This window comes from Nanorana parkeri, unplaced genomic scaffold, assembly GCF_000935625.1.
Source record: "Nanorana parkeri isolate BGI_ZX_2015 unplaced genomic scaffold, ASM93562v1 scaffold1701, whole genome shotgun sequence".
In the NCBI taxonomy this organism is placed as follows: Eukaryota; Metazoa; Chordata; class Amphibia; order Anura; family Dicroglossidae; genus Nanorana; species Nanorana parkeri.
Window position 1 is genome coordinate 190,581 of NW_017307969.1, and position 16,672 is coordinate 207,252.

At 39.4% G+C, this 16,672-nt stretch overlaps 1 protein-coding gene across 1 annotated transcript in view; it reads left to right on the top strand.

The window, feature by feature from the left end:
• Positions 1–16,672, top strand: part of MOXD1 (monooxygenase DBH like 1) — a 64,963-nt gene that overhangs the window by 40,944 nt on the left and 7,347 nt on the right. The window contains exons 5-10 of the mRNA XM_018571213.1: positions 1,997–2,176; positions 2,471–2,573; positions 10,698–10,864; positions 12,558–12,749; positions 15,008–15,067; positions 16,141–16,283. Of these exons, the coding sequence (XP_018426715.1) occupies positions 1,997–2,176; positions 2,471–2,573; positions 10,698–10,864; positions 12,558–12,749; positions 15,008–15,067; positions 16,141–16,283 (845 nt within the window). The remainder of the gene's footprint in view (positions 1–1,996; positions 2,177–2,470; positions 2,574–10,697; positions 10,865–12,557; positions 12,750–15,007; positions 15,068–16,140; positions 16,284–16,672) is intronic.

Here is a 16,672-nt window from a genome sequence, read left to right on the forward strand (position 1 = left end):
GGCTCTGCCTCTAGATAGGCAGAGCCAGCTGTCACTAACGCAGCTGGGCGGATCTCGACATCGATGTCGGGATCCGCTCCGGCTTCGGCGTCTCAGTATACCACGAGCTGTAGCTCGTGGTATACTGAGCTTAGGGTAAAGGGAGGACGCTAGTTTGTGTCCTCCCGTTACTCTAAGGAGAACTATGGGGAAAAGCCCTGACCCCATAGTTCTCCTTTAAATAAAGCATGCCATTCCTGCATAATACAAGTGTTAACACAATTCATGTATTTCACCATATTTCCTCCTAGAGCTGACATTAAAGATAGAAAGAAAAAAACACAGAGAATCTATTTTTCAGAATTGGTGCACTCAAATATTTTAAAATACAGATTGTTAGTAGTTGTTTCCTAATCCATTAAATTGGTTTTAAAATAGACTGAAATTTTGAGAGTCTTAAATACCAAAAAGAAGTATTGTAAATTTGCACTTATAAACATAATAAAAAATGTCCCATTCCATTTTTGTTTGCATACTGCAAAAGGGTTAAAATTGTGTTTTAGAAAAGTAAAATACTTTTCATGAATTTCTTTGTTAGGACATCAGTTGACTGGAAGACATTTGGAAGGCTTAGAAGAAATACATCAATAGATTTCAAACAATGATATATCTGTTTTAGGCAGTTGATGTTGTTCTAAGCACAAGTATTAAAGGATTTAGATCTTAGGCTTGGCAGTGTTCAACTGCTTTCCAAAAGTGGTCTTTGGATAAATATGCACAGTTCACAAAAAGGGCATAGCTTTGTAAGGAACCATCATGCCTATAAATCTTTAATATTTTTTTATTTTACTTGCATGTATATATTGTGAATTTGGATTCGTTTTTGGTTTTCTCATACATGTGCTTATTAGGTGTTAGTGACTTTCTTACCTGGTAGTGGGTCACCCAGTCTATAATAGATTTGGTCATCCTAAGATGCCCATCTGCAGATCCACAAAGGTCTGGACTGGCACCCCAAGTGTCCTCACTGACACTGCCTCATTATCAGCTGCCTCTACAGAAACCCTTACTAAGAGCAGATTATTCTGATCTGTAAGCAAAATACATTTGTCCCCAGCTGGAATCCCCTCTTGAGCTTCCTATTCAAATAGTTCAAGTATCCTTTCATTGTCACAACTGTGTTCTCCCAGTGTATGGCCCTTAAAAAGTTGAAATTTGTCAAGCTCCTTTCCACTAAGTTAATTTCTGCAATACATGCACATTTCTCTATGGTTTGTCTCTTTAAAAACACTGCACAGAGAAAACAATAACTGAAAATCTGCTGAAAATCCAGTGAGAGCCCAACTTTCTGTTTAAACGAACAACACAGTACCTCTGCTGCACTAAGCACTAAGAGGTCCTAAGCAGTGTTATCAGCCCTGCTCAGTTATTTTTCCCCTCTCAACATCTCTATGACATAAGAGGCAGGTTTTTGTAGTTCAGCAGAAAAGACCTGGGCAGGGCTGTTAACATGGCTTGGGATTTCAGTGCAGCAGGGGCAGAGTGCAGAGAAATGTATAAGCTTGCTGGATTTCGCCAGGATCAACAATTATCTTTTGTACATGCAGCAAAGCCCATATAGTAAAGATTTGCAGACTTAAATAAGATTTTCTTCTGAGCTACTGGATGTACTTCCCTGTTGAGGAAGGAAAGGGGGAATTTTGCATTTTACAGGTATTGTTTCCTATAAAAGTACAAACTGTGTAATAAAAAAATAAATAAATACATTCGCTGTCTACTTCAAGACAATGTATCTGCTTAATTTCGAACTTCTGTTTTATTCCTATATGGCTCAGATTTTAAGTCCCTATCAGTGCACCCAAAATTTATTTTATACCCGTGACCACATTCATAACATGAAAAATCTTTGGGCCAATTTTTTTGTTGGGTAAAGAGAGCTTGTTAATGTTCTCCTTTTTGTCATATTATGTTTTAAGGGCTTACAAAATACATAATCATTTTGACACCTCTTTTCTAGGTTGAACCACTAATACAAAAGGGTCATGAGAGTCTGGTACATCACATACTACTATACGAATGTAAAAGAGATGCGCAGGATACTGTCCTTGAATATGGACATGAATGCTACCACCCCAATATGCCTGATATATTTCTTACATGTGAAACGGTACTATATGCTTGGGCTATTGGAGGAGAGGTAAGGCTTTATGTCCTGTTCATAAATTGGTTATAAATGCACCAAACATATAATAAATCAGATAATAGGCTAAACATCTTTAAAATCACACTAAAAACTCAGATTATTGCAGCACAAGATATTGTTAAAAATTGTATCTAATCTTTTGTAGATTTATGACCACATTAAATATTCACTCATTTTCCTTACTATTTCATTAATTTAATCTTTTACCAGCCTGTAATACACATTCAGATTTCTGCTTTTGTGTTTTTTGCTTACTATATTTGTCTTCGTGTATTTAAATGGTTGCAGGGATTCACATATCCACCTAATGTTGGATTGTCAATTGGGATGCCTGAAGACCCAACATATGTCTTAATGGAAATCCACTATGATAATCCTTCTCACCAGGAAGGTAAGAAAACCTATCTTTATGTAAAACAGACTCTAAACCTTAAAGCGACACAAAGCCCTCGGCTTTTATTCTCCTTATACACATCTACACAATGAACATTTTTTAAAGCTACATTTATTTAAGTTTTAAAATAAAGTCTTACTATTTTAATCCCTTTGGAAAGTCTGCTGTGCTCACTCCCGTGGCTCTTCTCTCCCCTCACACTTCCTGTCACTTAGTAAGAGCCATGCACGTTGATTCTGGTCACATGCACATCTTTCTTTGCCTACAACTCCCATGACGCAGAGAGGAATCATCTCTTAATGCACATAGCTGCCTCCTCACCCTCCCTCTGCTCACTAAACACACCGTGACCGTGTCACTGCTTGTAATCTCTTCTGCTAAGCTCTGAATTATCAAAACTACTGACAACAAATCTACAACAAGCGTATAAGAAGAAAGTTTGTGAAAAAAGGCAGTGATCACAAACAGCTCACCCCAGACTCCCCAGAAAATATTCCCAGCCAATTGGGAAAGAAAGCATTATTTCTTTGTATCTGGGAAGACTTCATTTTACACATAGTTTCACAGCAGCTATCTTGGGATTACTAGAAATATTTGACATAACAGAGGTTGCAACAAAGAGCTTGCAATAGCCATTAGTAGTGCTTTGTACATTTAGCTCTGCCATAGCAGAGCTAAATGTACAGTAGGAGCCACGGCTCGTTTAAAACCGAGCAGCGGCGAACGAGATCACCATAGAGCAGACAAAGAACGGACGTTCTTCGTCTGCTCTGTGTGATCACTGAGAACGTGGCGCTGTAATCACAGTGCTACCGGTCTCAGTGGTCAATAACTGCAGCTTCTGTCACAGCTTCTGTCACAGAAGCTGTGACAGAAGCTACGGTCTTTCGAGTGCTCCATAAGGCGCACCGGACCTCCCTGCGTCCTATTGTCCGGTGCGTCTTATGGAAAGCAAAATACGGTACCTACTGAATCTATTTTACAATCTTAAAAATTTCTTTTATTTGCATGGTTTTTTTTAATGGACATGCACAGTACAATTCTCACAGACAGCATCAGTGACATGCATATTCTGGCATCACATATATATTTACCTGATTTTTCTATCCAGTGGTAATAAGCCTCAATAGAAAATGTATTCTTCAAAAAAAATAAAGCCTAACCTCGCAACTTCATACAAATTGGCCATTGGTGCTGTTACAGTTTAATAGTATAGTTGGTGAGCTTCTTTTTTCACACTGCATTGTCTTAAAAGTTAAAGATAATGTCAAAATAGAGTGCCCAAAAAACGTCAAAACCACAAAACCTTGACAAGACTATGCACCAATAAGTTCAGATGGAGCTCTGCATCCTTAAGCAATAGGGAAGGAAGTCTCACAAGAGGTTTGAGTGGCTTTCCTTATGGCACATCAAGCAGGGAAGAGGGTCAGCATGGGGCCATGCATTGGATTTAACCTCGTAAGTCTCTTGACCCCACCTACCCAAAGAAAAAAATGTCCCATATTCACTCGCATGCCCTGCGTCTCAGTTATAAAACTGCTGGCAAAACTGCTGGCTTTATATCTACTCCTATTCTAGCTGGTGGAATAGGCCTCCTTTTGCAAGTTTATAGCCTGTGCTGCACCACATTGGCAGGTACCCAGCCACCATTTTTTGCCTCATCCAGCATGTGGAAGGTAATGTCTCTGTGTTGCTGGACTATGCTTTCAGCAGCCCACTGCTGTTTATGGTTTACAGGGCAAATTTTCTAGAGGCTGGGAAGGATGCAGGATGGGACACAGTGTTGGAGTGGGTGATGCTGCCCCTTGTCCTACACCTTGGTGATGGTGACAGTGCAGTTGCCTTTCCCCTCTTCTCCTCAAGACCCTCATATTGTCGCTCCTCCTAACCACCAGTCACCCCTATGCACCCCAGAGCTTCTGCAAAACTCTGCCACACTGTTTTGCAGCGGGTATGTCTGGGGGACAGGTGCCACAATGGACCAGAGATTCTGGAAGGTCTTTAGGGGCATCCTGGCATCCAAGATGTCCTGCGGCAGGCCAGAAGACTGTGCAGTCAGCCTAGGTGGCCATACCCAGCACATGTTTGCCTGGCTAAAATGCAGTGCAACACAAACTGGGCAGCACAGTGGCGTAGAGGTTAGTGCTTCTGCCTTGCAGCATGTGGGGTCCCTGGTTCAAATCCCAGCCAGATCACCATCTGCAAAGGAGTTTGCATGTTCTCCCTGTGCTTGCATGGGTTTCCTCTGGGTACTCTGGTTTCTTCCCACACTCCAAAGGCAGGTTAATTGGCTCCTGTGTAAATTGGCCCTGTATGTGAGATGGGGACCTTAGATTGTGAGCTCCTTGAGGGCAGGGACTGAAGTGAATGTGCAACTATGTAAAGAGCTGCGTAAATTGTCGGCACTATATAAATACCTGTAATAAATAAACTGCCTGCCAAGCACCTGATATACCCACATGCTGGAACTTGATTTTATTGGACTGCTACTGCAACCTTGTTTAGTGACTTTGCTATGCCTCAGTGGCAGGTACCCAGCCTCTATGGTTTTGACCATAAGGTCCCAAGCCAGTGCCATTATGTTGCACAGATGTTCATCCCTACCATCCACCTGCATGTGGTATGCCATGAGGAGGAGTGTTGGGCTGCTGGCAGTGATGAGGACTTTTTGTTTTGGGAAGGCTTCAAGGGGGATTTTTCACCCATCCTTGATAGAAGGGGAAAATCATGTGAGGTCTATGTCACCACCAAAAGAGAACACAAAGTGCCTCACTCTGAGGCAGCATGGCAAAGAATCGCTCTCTGCCACATTTCCTGTTTGTGGCTGGATCCACTGCACTTTAGGGATAGGAGAAGGGGAACATCTAAAGGAGCAGGCTGGCCACCATCCCACAAGATGGCCTTGGTTATTTGATGCACTAAAATGTACTACACCAGTATGCAGTGATGTTTTGCAAACCTAGGGAAATTTTGCCTGTGTCCAAAATATGTTCACATTGCTGACCCTGAAGCAAAATGGTATTAATATAAACATAACACCGTCAAAAAATAAAACTAAACACTAAACCCAACCCTAAAACATTAAACCACAAACACCAACCCTAAAACACTAAACTCTTTTTCTGTAGTGGAAGGGGGTGTTTAACCTAACTGAAAGTGAAAAATAAATATGAAAATGTGAAAATATTGCAAAGGGGGCCAGCAGGTAAAAAGTCCTAGAAAACACTGTTGGGTCTATGCACTGTGATCACTGGGGTACACAGTATGAAGACCACCACAGTTTGTAACAATCAGCAGTAACAACTAGCTATCCCTGCAAACAGTTTGTTATCTGTCCTTAACTACTCCATGTCACCTGCAAAACACTAATAAAAGGTTGCTAGAAGCCCTAACATTTATAGGCCAGGGGCTGGTACATAAGAAAACGGAAAAGGAAGTGCATTGTTGGTAATTGGTTATAGTTGTAAATGGCCACATTAAGTCACCATTTTCTGGAACCGTGAATGACTTGGGTGCAGGATGAGCTCATGGTCACCCCAAACTTGAAGCTAATCCATATTAATAAACTATCTGCAAAGACGTGATCACAATGTCAGTTACTGGGAAAGAACAATGCCTGTTGTCAATGTGATTTTTGTAATCTTCAGAAAGTTATCCTAGTCCATACTAAAGACTATCAGAGCATTGAGATGCTTCACTATATACAATGATGTATTAGTCTTAAGTCCAAACAAGCTGCAAGTCCCAGAATAGTTTTTTAGTCATGATGTTCACAATGTAAATCTTTCATTTTTGTAAATTGGCTTTGTAAGTCGAGAATTAGGCACTATTTACATCTGATTCCTCTCAATCATACCCATAAAACTCGTGGGTGGTAACTGTGACTGGTTATAAAAATCTTTTTCGGTTGATCCAAGTTAAAATTTATAACATTAACTTACTGTATGTATTGTGCGGAGTGCGGACTTTGATTTGTGTTGCTTTGTTTTCTTCCCTGCAGTAATTTCTATTAAAGATTTATCAGGCTGTTTTTTGTTATTTGCATTGATAAAAGCAGCTTTGAGTGGTAAGGTTAACCATTTCAGTTAATAAATTATCTAAAAACACATCAAGCCCTCGTTCGATGTGACATTGTAGAGGTACTACAGGATGCACTTGTGCTGTGCTGCAGTAGGCAGCCCATTCAAATGAACGGGCTGCCTACTGCAGCTAAATTGCACTGAAAGAAGTGTATGCACCTTTTTATGAACTTGCATCGCAACGCATTGCATTGCAATAGGTTACCATGTAATGTGGCGCGATCCAACACACATGTGATCGTTAGCTGTATTGGTGTGCCATTAACAAATATTACCCAGCAGGCACCAGAGAACAATAAAAACCTAAAAAAACCTTTAGCAAGGGTTCTACTTTAAAATATAAATGCACTATGTTCTCCATATAATCTTTGTGCGTTACATTGTGATGATGGGTGCAAACCATTAAAAAAAGAGAGGATGGTAACATTTTCATGATCACCTACATTTCCTTCTGACACAGGAATTTCAAGGTTTAAGCTGTGGGGACACATATTGCCTACTTTGAAATGTACAAGTTGTGACATTTCCACACTCTCAGCCTCACCATATGCAGACATTTTCTAGCAACAATCTGTCCATCTGGTCTCGCTGCAGTATGGAGTTTAGATCACTGGAAGATTAGGTCCAATCGGAAGTTGCAGGAGTCACTGACTTTCATAAATTTTTAGTAGTTCCAATGGTTAAAATAAGATCTTGCAGTTGCTGATGCAACAGCTTTTTCTTGGCCTCGGAGTGTGTTGCAGAACTAACCACTACTCAATCAAAAGGTCTAGGGGTGTGTTGTAGGTAGGCAATGTGTTTTATAATGCTGCAGCAGACAAACCCTTAATGCCAACAATCCTGGTTACATCTATATTTTCATATGACAGTTTTCCAATCCAAATAACAACATCTTATTTAGCAGAATTAAATTAGGATTTGTTAGATGCCAAACATGATATATTTCTGAAGTATGCTTCTCCTTGGAGGTCTAATGTAAATGAGCCATACCTGGTGTCTGAGTACATTAATGTAACTACTTTTGATGTGACTAATTTTTAGGAATGTAACTCCATGAATGCAGGAGTTATGGAATATGAATGGAACTTAACTATAAGTCACTATCTCAGTCTCCCAGATATGTATTCTTTAAACTGCATACCAGACTTTTTATGACCTGACTATTTTCAACTAGGTCTCATCAGAAGTTCTTTGAAGTCCCTTGCTAGTTGGAAGTTTATAATATTTCTGATTCTATCAAAGTTGTCTGCTTTTTGTCAAATATGTCTTAAGCTGGTTTGGCCTTGGTTTCTTAAACACAGACAGGAGATTTTAATTTGACTGTCTTGTTATTCACTTTTACACTTTTGGGAAAATTAGGATGATATTGTGTGCCCTACCACTCCCCCATTCGTTCCACAAAGTTTAGGTTTCATCAACCCTCTCTATCATCCCACCCATATTTTGCCTATTTGTGCAGAAAAAAAAACACTTTTTAAATCAAACTTTTCAACCTTTATTGGGGTTTAAAACTAAATATCGTTCCTAAATGCAGACATTACAAAGGGCCTAAAAAACCTAAAAAAACCTCCTGTATTTCTGGGTGGCCCCAGGTATCTCTCAATATGGACTTGACTTCTCTGATATTAGTGATAAACTTTCCCACCTGACCGGAACACACCATAAATATCCACTATCTCACTCTAGTGTTGGTATAGGTCACTAAGGTTTTCTGAGAGGGGTAAGCAGTGGGTGGAACTTGGTTCACAGGGTTTGGCTTATTTTCAAAACCTGAATAGTCAGGCTTTAGTGACAGAGCGCAACAAGGGATTCATGGTTTCACCAGACTATTTTCAGGTTAAGAAAGGTTATAGCACTTACCTTGTGGCATCTACATGTTTAGATTTAAAACTTTAAAAAGCCTGACAGATTTTTGTTTAATGTTACAGTACTGGGGACTGCATTCTTGCACTAACATTACCGGCATTCCAAAAACATATTTTCATATTGTGGTTTCATGTGAATTCATTACATTTCTGTAATATATTAAACTTAAATGCTTAGGGAAACATTGGTTTGTCATTTATTGAATTTACTAATAAGATTAAAAAGATTGCCTGGCTAGCCTCTGTAGTAACAGTAGTTATTTTATGGCAGACCATAAATAGTAATAAACTCTTGGTCATGTGAAAGGAAATTTTAGTCAGAGGCATTAAAATTAGGGCTTTGAACTTGGTTAGTATTATTCCAACTATGGTGTCTGTTTTTAAAAAGACTGTATATTGATTGTGTATAGTTTTTCTTTATGTATTTATTGTAGCTAGAGTGAAAGGAAAAATATTTTTTTATGGTTTTCACTTTTTCCTTTGCTTCTTTGATGTAAAAAGTCAGTTGAGATCACTGGCTCAAGCTGAAATTTACAGACACAAATGAGTCAGAGCAGCCACTCATTCCTTATTGGACAGCTGTGTCCTACACTTAGTCTGACATAGTGAGCTAAAAAAGCATGTATCTTCTTCTGTGCTGTCTCTTTAATCTTTAGTGTCCTGAGAATGCTTTGGAAAGAAAATCTTGCCTGTGAAATGTAAAAAAGACTCCTGCGTTATTCACTGTGTTAACACCCACCCATTGCTGAAATATAAGCTTTCAGAAAATGCAGCCTTTAAAAAGGAAACTCTGGTGGTTTTCAGGAATTTTATTTGTAATTGTTTTTGTAAGTTTATAAATTGATACTGTATATAATTTTCATTATCCCATAAAAGTAAAAGGACAGTGGATGGAAACAAAGGCTTCACTAGAAGTAGCTATATTTACTGCACATGAGATTTATAATCTACTCACAAACTATCTGGCAGGCCCTTTCATGGATGTTGGACTTACCTCACACTCCTTCGAGTCTGGGACTTCTGCTACTGCACAAGCTGCTGTCACTCCCCTCCTCACTGCAGAAGTGGAAGTCCCAGGCTGCCAAAGAGGAATGTGTGCCCCGCACTGCAGCCAAAAAGGTTAGATGGAGAGGATACTGAAGAGCAGAGCCACAACTGGTATCCCAGGCAAAACTCTCTTTCCCAGGAGTGGCAAGGCATGTGTCACAGGGAGCATGCTGGAGGAGTAAACTGACTAGAAAAAGAGAGTCTTGTAGAATTATGACCCACATCTGCATCCTTTCCCCGCTACATCAGCTTTGGTCACAGCTTATGCATTGTCAGCTACCTCACCTTCAAGTTATAGTACATCCCCCTCCAGCTACCTTATCCCCTGTTCACAGTGTAGCTCTCTCTGAAACCCTCTTTCTCCCACAAATCACATTCCTCCCAAGCCACCTCAGCCATCACTCACACCGAAACCTTCTTGGCCACCTCACCGGAAAATACAGCTCTTGCTATATTTCTGTCCCACTGTGGGTCGCATACACAGAAGTGCTAGTACCATTTATCTGCCTCTTCTCTCACCTTGACCAGTCACAAAACTCCTTGTATTCTGTAAATGATTAACAGAATAAAAGGTGTTATGTGAATGGCCAAGGTGAGAGTACAGCATATAAACTACACTAGTGTGTCTCTGTATGAGAGCCACAGCTTCCACGTCATCCTTTTCTAGAATGGGCAAACTTTTGCTAGTCTGTATAAAATCCTTATGCTAGACACATGCAACATTTATTGTCTAATAGGAAAGGCCAGTACTAGCGCCGGAGTTGTTGTCTGTTCCTGCAGAATAAAAAACCAGATAGGGAGGATCTTTGCTAGAAAAGCAGTAGGAAAGCTGTTAGCCACCTATACTTTTTCAGTTGTCTTTGTGCATGTAATCTGATATCCAGCATCCACATTTTAGTAGGAAACCAGCTATTCACATTTACCAAATGTCAACTTCAAGTGGTTTATATTACATATTTACAGGACTAAGTAAACATTTTTTTGCTCTGAATATATTGTATAAAGGTAATTTACAAAACAAATCTTTTTTTCAGTGTTCATTTGATTGGATTATGTCCATTCCATACTAATCTATAAAATCTATCTGTTCTTGGATTACTTAACCATGCTTTTTTTTCTTGATTTTATAGGTTTAATTGATAACTCAGGACTTAAAATGTATTATACTCCACACACAAGGAAATATGATGCTGGTGTTTTAGAGGCGGGCATTTGGGTTAGTCTATATCACATGATCCCACCAGGTATGCCTGCATTCAGCTCTGAAGGACACTGCACTGTGGAATGTTTGGAAGAGGTATGTGTAGAAAGTGGTACATTACTAATCAAGTTGTTCAACAGAAATAATTTTTATAACTAAATAATAGGTTAACTAAAAGGTGTCAATACATAGCTATAATTGATTTCAAGATAAGTGGCCTTTGTTTGAGAGAGAAGCTGGCTTTCTGCTTGTTTAGAGACTTTTCAATATCAAATGGGTGGGAAAGCTGGTTGTTGACTGTATTCTGTAATAATGCAAATATTTCCATTTTCTATTAATGAATGGAAGCTTGGTTCAGGTACTAAACAGCTAGAGCTGTAAGATTTGGTCATACAATTGAAGCTGTGAAAGAACGGCTGCAAAATCCTATCTCTAAACTGAACTTAAACTGTCTACTGGCCAATCTCTACAACCCTTTCTTATGGGAACCGTATATAATTGTGCTGTCCTGCTAAATTCTGCAGGATTATATGTTAAAGGAGAACTATGGGGTCAGGGCTTTTCCCCATAGTTCTCCTAAGGGTCACGGGAGAACACAAACTAGCGTTCTCCCGTGACTCAAAGCTCAGTATATCGCGAGCTACAGCTTGCGGTATACTGAGACGCCGCAGCAGGGACGGATCCCGACTATACTGTCTGGATCCACCCAGCTGCGGGATTGACAGCTGGCTCTGCCTATCCAGAGGCAGAGCCAGCTGTACCCGCACCCTCCCCCGTCTGTTTTGGCAGTCAGTGCTGGAGGATCGGACAGGGGAGGGGGGGGGGATTCCTGCAGGGAGCCGTGGGTGAAAGTCACGGCTCTCTGCAGGGATAGATCGAGAAGTGAGCGAGCGACAGTATGCGTTCACCTACTTCCCGATCTACTGAGCCGACCTGTGACAGTTTCATTGTCACAGGTAGGCTCAGATTATGAGGCTGAGTGAAAAGCACTCGCCTCATAATTCTCCTTTAAGTTTTTTGTGGGTGACAATGAAAAGTTAATCTTTAAAATTAATTATTTTTTTGCTCATGGTGCATATTCCACTAAATATTACAATTCATAAATATAACCACATTGCAGACATGGATTTATAGACTGTTGACAATAAGGGAGGGGGGGGGGATTCCTGCAGGGAGCCGTGAGTGAAAGTCACGGCTCTCTGCAGGGATAGATCGAGAAGTGAGCGAGCGACAGTATGCGTTCACCTACTTCCCGATCTACTGAGCCGACCTGTGACAGTTTCATTGTCACAGGTAGGCTCAGATTATGAGGCTGAGTGAAAAGCACTCGCCTCATAATTCTCCTTTAAGTTTTTTGTGGGTGACAATGAAAAGTTAATCTTTAAAATTAATTATTTTTTTGCTCATGGTGCATATTCCACTAAATATTACAATTCATAAATATAACCACATTGCAGACATGGATTTATAGACTGTTGACAATAGCCCTCAAAAACATTTCTCATATACTAGAAATAATGCATTTTGAGCCAAAATGCAGGCTTTGTTTGTGGCCAAATCAGGAAGCTGATAATTGTCTCCATTCCTCATGTGCCAGATGTGTCAAAGATGTTAAATGTATTTTTCCTTGACAGCAAAAAAAAAAAAAAATCTTTCAAAATCAGTGTCCTTAAGAATATGTAATTTGGAGAAAAAGCTTTAGTCCCATATTACCCATAACCACATTATTTTGTAGGATATTACTGAGGACATCTGTAGAATAAAATAAAGTATTTTCATTTTTTTCTAGGCTCTGAACTATGAACAGCCAGATGGCATCCATGTTTTTGCTGTCCTTCTTCATGCTCATGAAGCTGGGCAAGTGCTCCGAACTCGTCACTTCAGGAAAGGAATTGAGCAGAAGTTACTTGCTTATGACAACGAATTTGATTTCAATTTTCAAGAGTTCCAATACCTGGATGAAGAAAGGACCATCTTACCTGTATGTGTTTTTAAAAAAAACATGTATTTAATACAAAAAAACACAGGAATGCATTAAAACGGCTGGTTTTTTACCGCTATTGTAATAACAGATTTATGCTCAAACATCAAACTGAATATCAAATTCAAATAAAGCTTTATTCTGCATTTAATGACATGACACAGTGCTATTTACCGACTCCTTATGACCATACACATACAGTATGTTGGTCATGTATCACTAATGTAAGACACCTTAACCTGTTTCTCAGCTTTGCAAACCCCAGTCCACTCTTATCATAGCTCTCATTTGAAACCCCTTCTTGTGCTGTTTCTCATAGATGGCAGCTTCATTTCAACCTCTGCAAAGGTGTATATGGGGCAGTTTTACACCTTTTCTGTTCAGTCGACGGTTGGGGCAGGGAGATCACCTCCATAACTGCAGCAAATATGTCTGCACCACTAGGTTGCTTATGCTATTGGGCACGGGCAGATATTTTTACATCTCAGAACAGGATGGTCAGAAATACATATACTTTGCTTTCTTATATGTATTTTAATTATATTTTTAGCAGTTTGTCTGGAATTTAGCTTTAACTCACCTAGTATTATGGAGGAAAAAGCAGTCAGCTTCAATTTTGAAGTTGACAATTTTGAAGTTGACAGCATTTTCTCCATTCAGACTGGCTTCTAACAGGTTACATAGCAGGTAAAGCCTCCCAGCTGTGTAACCTGTCATGGACGGAGCGCTGCCTGTTAATTACAGTCTGTGCTTCATCCGGCTTTTGACAGCTAGGTTAGGTTACACAGCAGCTGACTTTCCCACTGCTTTGTGCAACCTAGTGAGGCCAGAACTACAACAACCTCTACTTGGAACTAGAGGCTTGAGCTCTGTGAATGGTTTGGACCCATGTGAAAGCGCCATTGGTCCAAGCTGTTCAATCAAAAAAACGAAGAAAAAAAAAACACTGAGGACATCTATCTCGATGCCTCACCAGTGACTAGCAAGTGAGGGACAGGGAGTCTACTCCCTTCTCCCTCCCTCCTCCACACATAGCTCGGTGACCGTGTTGGGGGTGGGGCGGCACTGAGCTGGGGGTGGGGCAGAAGCAGGCAGTGGGAATGCCCCACCTAGCATGGACCTTACTGCATGTCCCTGCTAAAAACCCTTACTAATTAATCATCCTTCTAACACCAAACCCCTTAAAGTGTAATTCCAATTTTCCAGCAAATGTGGGAAACTGAAAATAACCCCACAAATCGGTCCCCTCTGCCCCCCCCAGTAGTCATACCTTTGGGGAAACCGCTGTTCCCCCCAGCTACAACCAATGTACGTGACACAGCATTGCAGTCCGCTACTCCGTATTTGGAGTAATGCTCACAAATAGCAAGCGCTCATTGGTCAGCATGGTCACCTGACCACGCTGACTAATGAGAAGAGCATTATTCCATATACAGAGTACCATGCTGCAATGCTGTGTATGGTGTATGGGACTTACACCAGCTGCAGTGGGAATCTGGAATTATCCTTTAAACAAGCACTTAACTTTCCTAAGTATGAGACTTCTCCTAACTCAAAAAATTAGACCTAAACACTTATCGTCTCCCACCAAAACTGAACCCCTAAAGTGCATCTCTAACATGTATCCCTCAACCCTAACAGTGGATCTAGCTTGAGGCTCTCTGGCACACTAAAGAGAATTTAAAGCAATGTGTATGCACCTCTAGGTGTCTACTTCAGAATATGTTTTTCTCAGCCACAGATTCACTTTACGTCTCTAGACTGGGGTGGGCAACTCTGGCCTCCCAGCTGTGCTTTAGCTACAAATCCCCAAATGCCTCTTTTTCTGGGAGTCATGCCTGTAAATGTCAGTCCTGCGATGCCTCATGGGACTTGTAGTTCCACAACAGCTGGAGGACCAGAGTTCCCCACCCATGCTCTAGATAAACCTGTAAGAAACTACTTAAGATAGAGTTCTAAAACACTCTAGGCTCAGTTCACAAAGCTAACACGCCGGAATAAGTATACTTATTTTTGTTAAGAAAAAAAAATTCAGTCAGTCAAATTTGAGATCCTTATTCTTGTGTTAAAGCTTTGTGTATTAAGTCTATTATCGAGTACTCAAATGGATCATAAGCCTGACAAGGCATGTTGAACTAATCTATGTAAGAAATGGTTTTATTGAAACAATAAAGATTCATTTGCAAAACTGCATGTATACATACTGTACAACTGCATTGCTAAAGTAAACCAATTAATCAGCTGTTTTTGTTTTTCAGGGAGATAACATCATTACAGAATGCCAGTACAATACAAAGAGCCGACCCACAATGACGTGGGTAAGAGAGATTTTACGCCATTAATAATCTCTGTTGCCTATAAAGAAAGATCTTTATTTTTTTTTTCAGAAAGCACTTAAAAACTCAGCAGATAGAATTGATACATTTGACAGTAATTTTAAGTGCTACAGGTTCAATCATATATTTTCAAAGCAGAATTGTTTCTTTACTTAACCTTATTATTTGGAGCCTGATTCTGCTAGCCACAGTATACATTTCAGTACACGGATTTACTATCGACAATAGCTACAACATATGCTGAATAATACAATAGCTGTGTTATTGTCAGTAAATGAATACACCATTCACACAATAGGATCAATTCAGAAAGCTGGCCGGCCTAAGACTATTTATTTATTTATTGACAGTAATTTTAAATTTCAATGGACTAACTAAAAATAGCTGTCACTTTTTTGAAAGAAAATATACTTATTCTGATGCGTTAGCTTTGTTATTATGTATATTAAAACAATCCTTTTAAAAGTCTTGATATTTACATATACTGAAACAGACAGGGATTGAGAAAACAAATACACAACGTATCCAAATGTACTTGATTTGGGAACAGTTTTAGCAAATTATTAACCGCATTTAGTTTTTTTTATATATAACTCTGATTTGTATTTTCAAATACAGCTGGTATGAGAAAACTATGTAGGCAAATTGTGCCTGCTACAACACCTCTGAGGCATATACCCCCAAAAAGAACAATAAAATCACAAAAAAGTAATTTCATATTTGTATTATTTATTATATGTTTCATACTAAATGCAGCAGTATAAAGGCCAAGCAACTAGCCTTTTTAAGTAGAGGTCAGCAGTGGCAGCCTACATATTTTTATGACCAGTATTCTTGTGGACTTATTTTGATTTGATTTAATACATTAATGCTAATGCAGTAACTGATGTGTTCTTACAACAGAGTTAAACTCAAGGCAGATTACATAGTAATAGCACTCCAGCATTTGACCACTTCCCCAACATTGGCTAAGAAAAAACAGGTAACTGATGGGTTACTTTGTAGGAATTTGCAAGAAATGCATCACTAGTTAATTCTACATCTATATTTTTCAGGGTGGTCTAAGTGCAAGAGATGAGATGTGCCTTTCCTATTTAATTTACTACCCCAAAATTAATCTTGCTCGATGTGAAAGCATCCCTGAAATAAATGAGCAACTTCAGTTCATTGGTGTGAAAGAAATATACAGGCCAGTTACGTAAGTACATTAAGTCAAAATCCATATATTTTAATGCATAAGTAATTGCCCAGGATTTTGGTTATACATATTAAATAGAACAGCTATATGATATTATTTTTGGTTGAAAATGATATTGTGTCTTCCTATGTAATGCCATCTTCTAGCAATGTTATCTATTCACCTTCCTGCAAAACCTACTTATGTGCATGTATCAGAACTGTTAATGTAGCCAGAATCAATATTAACTAAATTCCATATAATTAATATGCATAAGGCTAAACCCCAGGCAAAAGTACACAGTTGAAATATAAAAATATATATATATAGAAGCTGTTTTATGTGCCAAATATTTAGCATTTCTTCCTATCCAGTTCTAAAATGTACACAGCCCTGACTGACAGTAGAGC